The sequence below is a fragment of the Helicoverpa zea genome, chromosome 3, assembly GCF_022581195.2.
Source record: "Helicoverpa zea isolate HzStark_Cry1AcR chromosome 3, ilHelZeax1.1, whole genome shotgun sequence".
NCBI lineage: Eukaryota > Metazoa > Arthropoda > Insecta > Lepidoptera > Noctuidae > Helicoverpa > Helicoverpa zea.
This window is the reverse complement of record NC_061454.1, coordinates 4,117,092-4,133,474: the sequence shown is the minus strand read 5'-3', so window position 1 is coordinate 4,133,474 and position 16,383 is coordinate 4,117,092. Positions and strand designations below refer to the sequence as shown.

General features: G+C 33.7%; 1 protein-coding gene across 1 annotated transcript in view; it reads right to left on the bottom strand.

Annotated features, from left to right (window-relative positions):
• Positions 1-270: 270 nt before the first annotated feature.
• The window catches only part of LOC124646160 (integrin beta-6-like), a 38,261-nt gene continuing 22,148 nt past the window's right edge, over positions 271-16,383 (bottom strand). The window contains exons 6-7 of the mRNA XM_047186242.1: positions 14,120-14,333; positions 271-2,269 (exon numbers count right to left, since the gene is read on the bottom strand). Of these exons, the coding sequence (XP_047042198.1) occupies positions 14,125-14,333 (209 nt within the window). The 3' untranslated portion in view covers positions 271-2,269; positions 14,120-14,124. The remainder of the gene's footprint in view (positions 2,270-14,119; positions 14,334-16,383) is intronic.

The following is a 16,383-nucleotide window of genomic DNA, read 5'->3' as shown; positions in this document are numbered from 1 at the left end:
ATTCCGTCAAGAGATCTGTTTCTAACTTGAAGTAGCTACCAGTTAGATAACATGGTGTTGTTCCAAACACCGCGACATCAAAGGTTCCCATGATTGATTAGAATGAAAGTAGCGAGTCCACGGCTTTAGGCAAGCATATCAACACTTTCGTAACGAATCGACAGCATTATCTATTAATTATTCTTGTTATGCAACCAGGTACGCAGATTAGACATGCTAATGATGAGACCCTGTCCCACTGCGAAGTCGTAGGAAAATGAAACAAGCTGATACTTTTGTTTTTTTTTTACTGACTAGCTTAACAACTGATACAAATGTACAAAAATACAAAATGCGCTATATAATAGACAATATAATCATGGTAATGCAGACTTTCAGCAAGACTCAGCGCAGATCATTCGATAACACTTAAAATAATGAGAAATAACTAAATAATAATGTCTAGTGTATGTGATGTTAATAATTTAATTCTACAAGCTATAAGTAAGTATGAGATTACAGTTAGTCGTTATTTACAGTTTATCTTAATGTTACAGATCTAGTGTTTACATTGGACTACAGTATTTACATAGATATAACTAACGGAAGTACAATGCACTTTGATAGCGATATATGCTTACATTTATATACTAAATTGTAGTACACAGTATTGTTTACGAGTTTACTGGTTACTTTAATATGTCTTGAAAGTCAATGTTCCTATTCGGTTAACTGAAGATGTTTTAATACTTTTAAACATGATTAATTTTTATGCGAAAATTGTGGTTATCGAATTATCTAATTTAAGGCAAAGCGTAAGCGTTGATTTTAGTTTCAATATAAAAATAACGAAATACTGTTTTATTCATAACTTTGGTTGATTTGTGGCCAAAAATTAAAATAACAAATCAATAATTTAAAACGTTAAGTATCTAATATTTTCTAAATAAATCAATCTTTCGTAGGAACTTATTTATAAATTTACGCACAATAGCAGATGTTTTTATTATAATAGACATGAAGTCATAATTCTAATGAATAACAATAATACGGTACAGGAACATCGCCATTAGGCGACGACCTTTATTCGATTCGTGCTAAACCCGTTAGTCACCGTGTGGTCCATTCGATCACAGAATCTGCCCACTTGGTATTGTAGCACACCTACATAAAAAATCACTAAAGCATCCTACTTTCGCGTTGCTTTCTACTCAACAAATCATTCATCAGGTCACTCACTACTAATGTTTCTGAAGTACAAAACTGTCTATTCACGTCAGTCAGTCTACTTTTCGTTGTAACTCGTGCTCCACTAAGTAATACGTTACTCGACACGACATTACAATAGAATACTTAAAGTTATTCTTTTACATACACAATTTAAACTAATTACATCTACAGAGATGGTAATTATGCAGATCTAAAGAATATTAAATACATCTCGATATTTTCTACGTACTACTAAACTTTTTCGTGTAATTCGTTGGCCGTGAGTCACCTCGTAACTTGTTTACCAATTAGAATTAACCTTGCGTACACAATACAAGAAGACAACTCGTATGAATACGTTTTGTTATTATGCGTCAACGTAGTTCAATACAGCGCGTGTTTACTGTTAGATTACAAATCAAACAGCGGCCGCGGTGACTCATCCACCATCTCTTATTTAATCATCTTAAATATCACAGAGGCATTAATTACGTAATTCAAAATGGCGGTACACAGATCACCGTGCGGATACTTACCCTTTCCGATGGGAAAGCCACGTGTAGAAAATAACCGTATAAAAATAATACGCGCAAAGTTAAAGCTGTTATTTTCTAAACGTGACGTCAGATATAAGCGTTGCAGAGTCTGACAGTGAAGAGAAAATATCCAGTGCGATAGCAACTAATGGGCGAGGCGCAGATCGTATGCAAAACGTATGCGACGATATTTTAATCCCGTTCGTGTCAGGACGCGTTGGCGGCGGGCGTGGTGATGTGTGAACCGGCCTTTATACTTACAACTACGGTATAAAATGTATTCTAGTTACACATTGCGACGTAGACACCGGACGAATGTAATTTCTCCATCATGGTGTCGATCACAGGCAGTGTTGGAATGGAAGATTGGACTGGAGGGGGCCGACCGCGATATATTGCAACCGCTTGCAATTAATCGTGCAATGTCCAATAATTTAAGCGGTCTTGTTGATGTTCTTTTGCAATACGGAGAGTCATATCCAAAAGCCCCCATATCCGCTTGACCCTGATCTTCAGTCCTCGATGATTCAGCCAGCAGGTAACACCTTTGAAAAAAAAAAACTTTTAATATGTGAGAGGAGCGCGAGCCTCCGTGAGTCAGAAGTTATGTGACGCGCGGAGTGACTCAATCTTGTTAGCCACGAATAATGGACTTACTATTAGGTATGTGCCTCCATGACAAATGCATAGCGCTAATGGGGAAGGGGTGTGATAATATGTGGTTAGTGGAAAACACTCACAGCTACCGATTCATTCATGTTCACCACAGTTTATGTTGGTATAGATCTACCTAATCTTTCGTTTATCAAAATTCAGTTTTTTAAATAAGATTGAGAATGAGTTAGGATGCCTACGTATTACAATTAATTATCGAACTTGTGTTGTGACCAAATAAATAAATACAACATAAATAGTGTAATTGACAGAAATAAAAAAAAATACTATTAACAGAAGAGATGAAAATTTCAGATTGGTATTCGTACATAGGTAATTAAAAATATTGGAGTAGAGTTTATACCAAACTTCTTTTTCTTGAACACCTTTCTTTACGCATGAATTAATACGTTATAGCTCCGTAAATAAGGTTTATCACTGTTTCTTTGTGACAATGAAGTAAAAGAACAATATACTGCGAAGTTTCCCAAGCTACAAAGCCATTGGAACCGTTAAATACATGTCTATTGACAACAATAACGCATTGATTTCATATGTTTTATACGCACAAAACAAAGGCTATAAAAGCACCGCCAAGGATTGTGTTATGCAAGCCCTATAAACAATAAGTACCTATGACAAATTGTGGTTCTTATTAATTCTATAAACCACGCCATGAATAATGCTTGGAGAATCAATATTTACATAGTAATATTACCCATGGTATTGACGTTGCAAAAGATATCTTTGAGGAAGGAAACAGTTACTGGAAAAACATATGCGTTTTCATTCATAAAGTGGCAAACCAATTTTTTACTAACCACATTTTTTTAAGCCGGTATTTCCATTCAAGCTTAACAACGAATCCAGTTCAGAGTTAACTGGTCGTTTAATAAAACCAGAAACGCTATAATAATAAAACCGGTAAAATGGCTGGGAGCGATATAAAAATGATGTCGTGCTTGTGTGAAAGGATCGCTGTTCAGCGTAATACTTTGTCAGTAATATAGTTTGTGATACAAACATGTTCTGTTATTAGACGAGGCATCCTGCTCACGGGTCCTGACCTTTTATCGTTCGTGTATCAAGTGGCCAGTGGGCTGTGGACGCATAAAATGCCGCATTCATTCTCAAGGTACAGTCTCGTCGCAGATATCGGCCGTGCGACTTCAATTTGACTTAAGTACTACGGGTTTAGTTAGTTTAATTATCCTACACATCTGTTAATTTTCTTACTAGAGATAGAAGTTAAATATTAGCTCTATGCACGTCATGTTAAATTCCTATATCTAGTTAGAAAATCAATAGATATGGGTTATTAAAAAATCCGCCCTTATTGTCTACGAGTTCGGAGATGCAAACTTTAGTTACGATTTTTTAGGAGATACTCTGTCATTTTCTTTTTAGGAGTTATTTACTGGAAATTGTAATGAAGTAACTAAACGTCGATGTAACAAATTGCAGGATTTCGCAAAAATATATTTATTCGAGCTAGACGCACATAACTCTAAAAAGAACCGTTAACATTCATAAGTAGGAAAGTATGAACAAACAATTTATTTCAGTAACTGTTCAATATTTGTTGGTCAATTTTTTTGTCGGTCAAACGGCACTGTACTTATTGCCCATCAATTGACAGTAACGAGGACTGATGAACTGAGAGATTAGCAAACTGCTTGGGGATAATTTAAGCTCAGACGCATGTACAATTGAAGAAAAATTAAATTATTATATTGCTGTGTTGGTATTTATTACTGTTAGGCACGTACTATAGTCGAACATGAATGAATGAACTTCACCTATAAGATTGATGAATGAAATACAGGAAAATGTATGTAGGAATACTAAGAAGATAAATAATGGTATTACCTACTTTAAGTGCGTCAGAAATTATATAACAATTATTTACTGCACATAAAATGCGTATATCCATCTATGGAAGCAGTTCTTAGGTTTACAAACATGGCATTTTATATACAACCTGATTACCATTTATATAAAACCTGGAAGTGTTTTTTTGCTACAAAAGTTGTGTATTATACAGGCTGTTGCTGTTTAATTAGACAAAAGATGGTTTTATACACTTATGGCGAGTTGCGCCATTTAATTATAACGATAACCAAACCATTTGAAGTTGTCAAATCACCAATTTGACCAATGGGCGGCGAGTATACGGCTGGCTATGGTTTGGTTATCGTTATAGTTAAATGGTGCAACCCACCCTTAAAGTAAAAATGGATTGTTGTAGTTTAAAATAATGTCCGAGTGTTTTATTAGATAAAGTTATCCGTACATTAAGATAAGGTTCTGCTTAACTGCCTCGTTGCTCTAACAGCCACAAGGGACTAATAGTCATGGCTCGCTAACCAGCCATTTACCCGCGTGTTGGCTTAAACATTTACCTATACTTATTATAAAGAGAAAAATAACAGTATTATGTAGAATTATTTAACATTACCTGATTCACATTTTGAAGGTAATAATTACCCCGTCTAAGGTTATTTTAAATAAATAATCACGCCTAAGTATAGAAATAAATATAATTGTGAATCACGGCGTGTAAATATATTTGTATTGCATTAGGTGTTATCGAGAACCTGTGATTGGTGATTCATTGCAGGTACACTTCGCGCGAATTGTTAAGATAAATATCACGCTTTATATGTAAGTGAATTTGTATAATTAATTGAATTGTTGCTGGTCTTGTCTGGCCAGCTTTATATCTGTGTAGGTATGTATGTGTAGCTTATATACGACGCAGATGACAAATTACATGGTGAATATATGTATTTTGTAAAGGTAACTAAATTAGACGGAGTAGGTATATTTATCATTCCACAATTAACTGTATTTTTTTGTGAATATGCGGACAAAACATATAGTCGAGTAAACAACCCTCACCTTTATACTTTACCAACAAGACAAGACCAAAAAGTCATGCATAATTTACACTGCCTGTTCCTTATTCCCATCACCGCCTACCTTCCTAGAATACTACCTTTGCAAATACCTAGGCCATTAAATTTGTAGTATGTTATCTAAACTCCGTAGTTACGTGGGTGGCGACCTAACGATAGTTTTGCAACCACAACGCTAACAGTTATTGCTAAATTAATATCTTAAACGACTCTCGGCGTCAATTTCAAAGAACCTCGGTACAATTTTCACGCTCGATTAAATTTCCTGGACTAACTGGTTCTGTTGATACGGTAGGTAATGTAACTTGTATTCGTTTTGTACTGTTTTAGAACTTGCTGTTAGAATTATAAATGCCCTCTTTGATGATTCTAAAATATTTTCAGTGTTCAGTGTGTTTGGATGTTGAGAAAAGGCTGATCTAGACACACGGCAGTGTGTCCGCCAAGTTCGAGCAAAAAAAGCGACACACCGGCCGTGGGTTATATTACACGAACCATTTCGGGCCAAATTCGACCCCCCTGTAACTCAAAATCTATTTTATTTACGCATATCAAACTTCTAGTATTTGTTGAGACCCCCTCACTTATCTAAAATACAAAATTTCATTAATATACCTATTGTAGGTCTTGAGATATTGACGTCAGAAAATCGCTATTTTTACTATACACTCACTGACTGACTGACTGACTCACTCATCAAAAACCTAAACCACTTCCAATGGTCGTATTGACTTGAAATTTGGCATGGAGGTAGGTCTTTATGTCAAGGTAAAGGGAAAAATCTGAAAATGGCCAAGTGTGAGTCGGTTTCAAAATAATGAAGGTGTTTTATACCCGGTGTAAATTTATACCCCTAAGGAACTAAAATGAACTAAATTTATCTATATTTATATAATATATCTTCGAATGGTCGTACCGATCTGAAATTCGTTACAAAGGTTTGTATTTAGTCAAAGTAAAGTAAAAATCTGGAAACGGCCAAGTGTGAATCACTTTCGAAAATAACGAATGTGTAACTTTGATCCACGAACATAATATATACTATATATTTGGCAACTTTATATTATTACTTGGCAAGTTTTAATAGAAAATTAAATACTTGATTCATGCGTTTAGTAGGTTTATAACAAGGTGTGTGAAAACTTGCCAAGTAACATCATTAAAAAGTAACTATTTTTAACTGAGGTATGTGTATGGAACTTGGTACTTATTCAGATCTCACTTCTTTTATAGGCGAAGCATTCCCATATTATCGAACTTGGCAGTCTTTCACATTTTTGTTTTGGGTGGGATTTAGTACTCTATCACAATGTAAGTAAATATTGTGTAAAAATATGTTATTTAGGGTTAAAACCCGACGATATTATACATTAGATATCGTAAAAAAAAAATTGTTTACGTGGTAGAGAAATGGTAAACACAAATAATAAATGACTATCTTCTAATGACTGAAGATAAACGATGTTAAACAGAATTATACGACAATTTAAGTGGAAACAATTAATCTTGTGTGTCTCATGACCGGTGAAGGCACGATAAAAATCAGGTTGTAACAGATTTTCCGTGAAGTAGGTGACTAATCTATGACCGATCAATGAATACGGAATTGAAGGCTAAGGTTACTCTAAAATGAATCACGATTCGTATACTGTTATAGGCAATGATTATTAATTTTTGTAGCTAATTTTTGATGTCTGGGTTGTAGTTGTAAACACTAATGTAACGGAAAAGTTAACGGTTAGAAACATTATCGAGTTTGGACTGTAAGTTTGTAATTTTCGTTGTAAAGTAACTGTGATAGTAATACTGTTTATAACATATTGTTGTCTGGGAATATTAAATAATCAAGATATCCACAAGTGGGTTAACTTTGAGCATTATTATTATGAGAATGAGGAAATAGGCTTTGTTATTTTAGATATAGTGACAGGGAGGAATGGAAGCGGAATAACTATTGTGCCGACCGAAATTGGAAACATGGCAGGAAGAAGAAGATATTATTACTTAATCGAGTTAAGAAAAAAAAATTCAGGCCTTAATGAGGTATTGGTGAAAAAATACTTTAAATTGTAGGTAAAAAAATCAGACCAAATATTGTTTATTTATTATGATCTCATACCTAGTTGTACATTACTGAACTTTAATAACTATGTGCACTTGTAAGTAGCACAATGCAATTGTGTCAAGGCGTTATACCAAAATTATGATAGCAACGAGCAATACGGTCATTATATCAAAGATTTACTATATATTTATACTTTAAATTAGGATAATAACTTAGTTTAGAACGTATGGCTTATGTAATTGAAATATTGATAATTTTATCTGGAACCGACTGAAGTTATGACCTTTTTACGTTTCAATTCTCGTACCTCGTAGGATATTTTGAGAAATAGAGAAGTTAAACCGTGGAAGCGAAGGACAGTTATAATGTTTATTTACTACAACATTAATAGGTACTACACAGACAGAATGTTAACTTCATCCAAAGACCTTTCTTTGAAAATCGATTAGCTCTACAAAAAAAAAAAGAAAGTCCATGGGTGTTCCATGACAAAATAACTTAGCCTCACCCATCGACCGTACATAGCGTTTATAGTCTGTCTATGTTGTCCGTCTGTCTATACCAAGGGCTTTGAACCGCCATAATCTCTATTTACGTAAAGTATTCCGCATAATTACATACGGAAGTCCCCATTAGTGGTATAGTGACTAAATTAGATGAGTATTAGGCGTCTGACGACGACCCACGTAACTGTGTTAGTTGGGATGACCTCGACATCTCATTTGTACTACGACTATTTGCCGTAAGTGTTTGAAGGTGGTTTAAAGAGGAGATACAATAGATATTTAGACCACTTTCTATTATAAATATGCCAAGTTATTTTTTTTTAACTGAACTTTAATCGGAATAAAGAATTACAGTATGTAGGTACTGTAGCGCGTGGCGCGCTAGGGACCGGGGATCTTCAGAATATTTCAATTAAAAGATTGAAAAAACTTTAACTTAGAGTTTATTGAGTGTTTGGGGTGAAGTGACATACTTCAGTATAAAAACTTATTCTATTTCAAATCGAATCTATTTACATCATTGTCCGGCCAGGAATTAAATATAATAAATAAAACCTTACCACCAAAGAGTATCTAAGTACTACATCTCTACAGTACCTATTTTTTATTATAACTTATATTAAGTTTCTAGAACGATATGTAGGAATTCATAGCTAAAAATTAATTGAATTAACGTCATTCGTTTCCTGTTATTGAAAATTGACTGCAAAACTTTAAATATTTATTATAGAGGTTTTCCGTAATATTGCTTGGTCGGTACTAAGAATTTTGTTTTGAAATTATATTTTTTATAAGGAAAATATAGTATCTATTTGCATGTCATGTTTGATGTACAAAAACAAACGTCATAGTTTATGTTTATTTGATATCGGTTTTGGGGTCAAACCGTAAATATTACCTATTGTAGGTTTTGAAGAGAAAGATATTGAAAGACTCAAATAATTTTCAATTGTTATTAGTACGTACCTAATCTTGCATTTATAATATTAGGCATTGAGCTCAGTGAAAAAAAATACTTTCTAAACCAAATCAGAAATATTTTCCAAGAACACTTTTACACTTTTGAGGATCAAGAGCTTTAATTATTGTTAATTTGACATGACAAAGTACTTCATCGTTAGTCTAAAGCCCTTTTAAGACGCCCATTTTAGTTCGCGTTAGTATGCAGATGAGGATTTATTTTGAAACTACTGTTCATATTTTAAATGAGAATCTACTACAATGTTCTAATTGTCGAGACATTGTTTTATCTGTTATTTGATTAAGTTTGAGGGCACGGACCTCTGTAGTAGCTTTGTTGTTCTTGGTAGATTACAAGGACCAAAAATCATTCATACCTCTATACATTTGTGTATTAGATACCTTATTATGTTGATTAGTTAATTCAACGTACGTATAGTCATTGGGAACCGGCCTCTTTCCATGTAAAAAGTAACGATCAAATATAAAGTTATTTTTTACAAGGTTACACAAATTAATAAAAAGCACAGGTGCGTCTTTTAATATTGAAAAACCACGTGTACATTTTAAAGCTCGTCTTTTTTGCCACACCTAAGTTTTTGCGACGGATAACCGGCCGTCACTTAATAGATTAACGGCCGTTCCCTATATTGTGTCTATCTGCTGTCTAATTTAATTTAGAAAGGAATTTGACATTACTTGTATGGGGTCAATGTCAATATTTTATCTCTGGTAAAAGATGGATAGGATATAGGAACAGCCGTTAATTGTACTCATACTAGAACATATACATATCTTTATATCTATGTCAAATACAAGTCTTGAGTACAGGTTGGGCAAACGATTAGTTTTTTGTGTCTGCATTAATAAATCAAACGCTAGACGACGGGGTCTTTGACCTTTAGCTTTTAAATCCTTTTACTTGACGCTTTTTCGAGTGGTGCCGTGTAAATGTAGTCCTATCGTAAGTATCGCCCGCCGTTCAAATATTCAAGATTCTGAAAAATTAGGTACACTAAGCAAAGGAAACATACCGATTATGGAAATACGAAATTCAATGGAATAAAACTAGTTTATAAATAACAACGATCGTACCTAAGTTTGACAATCATCCGATGCCTTCATATTTTTGCTATTAGCAGTATCATATCCTGTCCTGACACTATTGAAATTCGGCAATTATCTACCTATCTGCTAAATGTGGAAAAACCAAAGGCAGTCTTAGGTCTACTAAAACTCAAATATGACGTCTACATATATTTACCCATTGGCATGGCATAGATTTTATACAAAACTGATATATTCTTGGCACAGAGAACAAAGAAATATGTGTTCAGACATTTTCTGCATTTCCTCGACTGCATTATTTGCCGTAATCTCCTTTTACGATGGCAGATAGTCGTATATCCCGCTGGGGTGCCAACTCGACGCGCCGAAGTGCGAGGGTCACAGTTTTAAAGTGCCTGCGTTCACTGAACTCGATGGAAGGTCAGATCACATACGACTTTATACCTTTCACGTTAATAAATAATATAAGAACGTGAGTTACGACTGTTTGGTATGTGGTTAAGCTTTTTTGTGTGGTAGCACTTCAATGTATGAAAGATATTTTTTTTGTATGACTTATACTGTTGTGTGTTTTTAACCGACTTTAAAAAAGGAGGAAGTTTGCAATTCCATTGGGTGACTGTCCTTTCTTTTGTTTTGTATATTTTATGATATATTTTTTTTAGGTTTTCCTGACATTGTATAATTTCCAGGAAGGGTAAGTAGGCAAGTAGGTATATGTACTTAAAAATTGGTATCCTCTACCTCAACAATTTAAATAAATGTTATTATATACCTCAATAAGTACAGTACCTACCTATAAAAATGTATTGGTCATTTGGACCAAATATAAAACAGATACTGACAAAGATTTAATACAAAGAAGCAGTCAACTTGACTACATAAGTATTGGTACTTGATATCACTATAATTTATAGCATATTATAAATCTATTAACGCATAGCGTGGCCTCGCTTCACTGATAAGCTTTTAATGTCACTGCCTTTTACTGAATGCAGAACGGTACAGCATCAATTCTACCAATTAGGTAAGAAGTAAAAACAATGTTCAATACATGTGCTTATTCATTGAGCATTATGACTAATTGCTTGAGAATGTCCACCTATATTTATCACTGTGCCGTTTTGCGTTTTAATTCGATTCAATATAGGTACACATAATAATGAGTCTGACTGTGACCCTGAAATATAATAAGTATAGAACTAAAAAGGTACCTGGGAGGATACTGAAATATCCTAGTATATAAATACTATATTCTCCTAGTAGTATATTAGTGCACCCAGTCATACCTCTACCTAAAATCAATTAAAAGTTACATCCAGTTATGCTAGCTCTAGGCAAAAACTGCCTAGCATTATTTATTTGCCAACATAGCAGTTGTTCGACTTAGAGATTTCATTAAAATTGGTTCATTAGTCGAATTGCGAAAAGCAGCTAGAGATACCATCACATTATAAACAACTTTGCATTATAATCTTGCACAATAGCAACATAAAATAAAGTTTCCATTGAAAGCCGGGTGACGTCTCGTTATAAATAATTGGAAGAATAAACTGGCAACCCCACACAATACAAAAAATGTTAAAATATCTGATGAAGTACAAAAGAATGCAGCCATATACCATACGATCGTTCAGTTACAATGGAGATTAACGTAATTACAGAGATTGGATCATGATACTGCAGATAAAAGATGTTTGGCGTAGATAACGTGAAATATCCCAGTTGAAAACTTGTTTTCAAGACTGGAGGCCAAACTTAACTGTATATTTTTTATAGCTCTTCAACTCATTGTGAATGAAATTTGATTTTACTACTACACTAATTAATGGGACGTAAAACTAAAATGATTGGTTGCTCGCTCGTGCCGTTTGTGGAATGAATGTCAATCGATGTGATTGTGTTCATATATTACGAAATTGGACGTTTGATAACCAATTTAAGAAGGTAAAAGTACGGTATATATGTAGATATACTAAGTGTAATTTTGACCTTTCCCCATAGTTAGCGGTTTCAACCATCGTATTTTGAAAATGTGGAATAAAGAAACGCAATATTATAACAAGGAAACACATAAACAAACAAACTAATAAATTAAATGAATGAAGTAATCAATTTCTAAGGAATTTAAATTGGGTTACTGTTGCTAAATTTCATAGCGTTATAACATAAATTCCATGGTACCGAGAACAGCATTTCTCAAACACGCCGTAAAACGAGTGTAAAGGAAATACATGCCATTACTGCACCTTACGATGTTAAGCGAGAACATTCCAGAATTACTTTCGATGGGAATAAGATTATGAAGACTAACAGTTTTAGTACCTACCACACCTTAGAAATGACAATGGTTTGATTTGAACTTATCTACAAGATCATTGAATGCAAATGATGAGAATAATATAACAGAAGTATGAATGAATTCGGGAGACCTATTAAGTATCCACTAGATAATTTAATGCAAATAATGTTAGAACTATGAAGTAATTTGGGAGACCTATTCAGAAGCAGTACAATACAACAGGTCTTTATACATTCTATATAAAATGTTAAGATTGTTTTTTCTTAATTGTGTTTTAAGAACCCATTGATGCTACATGGATCATTGACTTACAAAAGGCAAAATGTACCCACTTAGCTACTGTTAGGGAGCATTAGCTAAGCTGTACATTGTTTGGCAGCAAATATTGATTTTAGTTCCTCATTCATGAATCTGTAGCTCAATGTTAAGAGGGATACTCTTTTAGAACAAATCAAGCAGAAATATTAATGTACTTAGTAATATTGCTTCATGAATACCTATTCATGAAGCAATATTAGTTCGTAAAATAAGTTCATCAAAACGTAATTAAGAAGTAGTTTAACTTAGTAAAATATAGAGCGTAGTGAACGGTTCTAGCTGCAGTTTGTAGGCATATCTAGTACATCAAGGCTGTTTGAGAGAGAGTTCAATAATAGAGAGGTCCAGTGATTGTAGGTTGTATATAACAAATGTTGATGTTTAAGACCTTGAAAGATTAATCTTTTGATATTAGCTTTATTAGGAATGAGTTTTAAATTGAATTTTGCTTTATAGGTACCTATCTAGCCTTTTTAGCATCAGACTTTATTTCTTATAACTAAGGGTGAGCAACATTTTATTTAAGTACTAAATATTAATTTTACAGTAATTTATTGACATATTTACTGAAATGTACATAGGTAAATGTGAAATCATAATTGGTTTTGCTAAGTTGTTTTGCTTAAGGATTTGTCCTTCAAAAGAAAAACCGCGATAAGAGCTAAGCTATGACGCAATTTTATATAAAAACAATAGTTACAATTAATAACAAGGTTCTTAAACATAGGCGTGATGTCATACATGTGTTTGTCATTTCTCAATCAATGCAGGTAAACTTGGAGTTAGAACAAAGCTTTCAATGACACATTTAATACTGGGCAAAATATATGAGGTAAATGATGTCCCGTATGTACCCGTAGGTAGGTAGGCATGGCACCTATGTACTAACTAAGTACGTTTTATTTAATAGTATCTTACTTAATATGGCATGATCATACTTTGTGGACATGGTAGATAAGACTTTTAAATAACGCTATCGACCATAAAACCTTTCTTACTAATGTTTGATCTATTTGGTTGTAAATAGGTACTTTCATATTCTGGTCAATCCTTTCTTAACTTACTATTCAAATATTTGGAGAAGTTATTTGGATAAGCTAAGCTAAAAAATGTTTATAGCAGCCATTATATTTTTATAGCAACATATTTTCTTTTACTGTTTTTGTAAAATATCTTACTGATTACGAAAATGAGGGCAATGTGTGATTAATTATGAATGCAACGATATATAAATAACGATAATAAGAAAAATATTTAGAGCATCATTAAGTTCCTTGCACTTAATGCGCTTTTATTCTCTCCTCCGTCTTATTTCTTTAGAGGCACACACCTAATATTATATTCCAAAAAGTCACTATAAAGTCGCGTTTTTTTTTATATTCGGAATTGTCCGAAAAAGGTTTCCATAAAAATATAGGGTGTTTTAAATCAAGCGAGCAAATTGTCATGTTATCCTCACATATAACACTACTATAGGAGAAAAGAAAAACAAAGAATACTCTGCTTCTATTAACATTAAGAATGATCAAATGCGGCAAAATAATGCTCTATTTCTTTGTTCACTTCATCTAAAGTCACTTAAAAAAAGTTCAAAGTGTACTCACCATAACTACCACTTTCCATACGTAGGGTTCTTAAAGGATGACGTAGGCGGCTTATACAAGGGGTTCTCTCCCGTGCAGTCTTCAGCATCAATGTTCTGATACTGCGGGTCGTTCAGAGGTACCGGGGGCACCGCGTTGAGGTGTTTCCAGAGCATCACGCCTCCTACTGCAGCTACGGCCGCCACGATGCCTAAGACTCCCAGGATTATCGGGACTAGTGGAAAGAAAGAAAGAAAGTTAGTTATGGACACCATTTCAGAAGATAAGGAGGTATTTTTCTAGACTGTTACTGAAAAATTGAGGTTTTATTTCTTTACCTATACTATTATTAAAAAGCTAAATAGTTTCATTGTCTCTGGAACTGGTAAGGTAATATTTTAGTGTATGATAGATAATTTAGCAAGTAAGGCTTTTTCACAAATTGAGGAGTCCACGGGAGGCGGACGAAATCTCTTTCGGCAGTTAGTTATTCATACCGAAGGGTTTAAAGAAGAATAATTTACATACAAAGCTTAAATACTTCCTAATACCTCAATATTTAAAAATAAGTCAAGTTACCAGTAATTTTACATTCAAAAATAATTGACAAACGTGACCCGGATTCAAAGCTAGTAGGTATTCCTATGGAGTCATTACTCTCATGACTCCGATTAAAGAAATCGAAGCCTGATTTTTAGCAAATACGAAAATTAGCACTTAGCATCGCCCTTACTTAAATGGAACTGGAAAATATACATTTTGTTTACCTGAAGGAAAATCCTTCAGTAATGTAAGTAATGGAAATGTAGTAGGTAAATACCTAATAATGCAAACAATATGTAATATACCTAATTATTTCACAAAAACAAATGAGTCTACAACACCTAAGCAAAAACAATTAACTTTCCTCATATTTAAGTACAAATAAACATCGTATAATGACATGCAAATGTGGTTCATTGTAGTATTTGAGTTCTACCTACGTACGAACACTTTTCCTTTTCATCTGGCTAAACAATGCTCGTGTAGGCGGCAACCGTTTTATATGGACAAATGAACTGCAGAATACTACGAAGTATGTATAAGGTTAATTGAAATGTATGATACCTTATCTTTTGCCTCTTGGAGATTGGTTGAAACAATGTTAAAGGTATAGAAAATATTGAATAGAAAGGTATAGAATATATTGAAACAATATAATAGGTGCTGCATTAACTGCATATATAAGTACTTTGATTTGGTAGACAAAGGGCTGCTCAAATTGGGCTGTAGTCTTAAATTACTGCCTCCAACTTTAAAATTTTAGGAGAGATGACAACGAAAGTTCTTATTTTGGAGAAATAATAATTAAACCCTCGAATGTGGTCTCAAGATTATTTTGCTTTACCACAGCCACAGCTAACCATGTTTTGATGTATCACAAATGGTTTTACCCTGCTGTTATATTATTTAGAAAGGATAAATGTTTGTTTTCCTTATCCTAAATAATATTTGAAGGGACCAAAAAAGGATGGTGAGGAAGATTCAGTAAGCAGTTTATAACCACTGTCTGTCTGTCCATTATCTCCAAATGTTGTCACTGTTTATCAGTTGTGAGTAAATATTGTAACAATGCGATACAACTTTCTAGGTCAGTGACAATAGGACGATAAATTGTTGTTAAACAAATGTTTTGATTTTTGACCCTTGTCTGAAATACTTTGACATGATAGGCCATCACAAGAGTAAGGGGAAGAAAAGAATAGAAGTTACAATACGACTTTTGGAAAGTGTGAGAACAGAGACATTTTTTAACCAAAACAAATTCTAAAATAGCGTTAGTGGTGATTAACGCCTGTTTTATGTAAGTGGATAACTGATATTTATAAGAGACTGTTACATTGTTCGGAGGAGAGGTTCCATAGGTAGCACGCTCATCAAAAGTACAGGCAAATGAAAACAATAAAATGATAATAGTAAACTATTAATTCGTAGTGAAGTTTCCTGCCATATGGGTCTTTGAGCACCAACGTATAACCTATAGCAACAAACAAATGATGCAAGTGGACATGATTGTTTTAATAACAATGATAGAACAGGAGTATAATGTGATAAATATAATTATGTTGTTCTTAGAAAGCGACTGATATGCAGCTGGTGTCAGGGAGCATGTACGAGTATTTGTTTTGTCATGTCATAAAGCTGGAATTATTGAACACATCTGTGTAAATTTTGAAGAAGTCAACATTCAAGAAAGGACTCTACAACCTTTTATTAAAGTTCATAATTGAAAAATGTGGTGTATT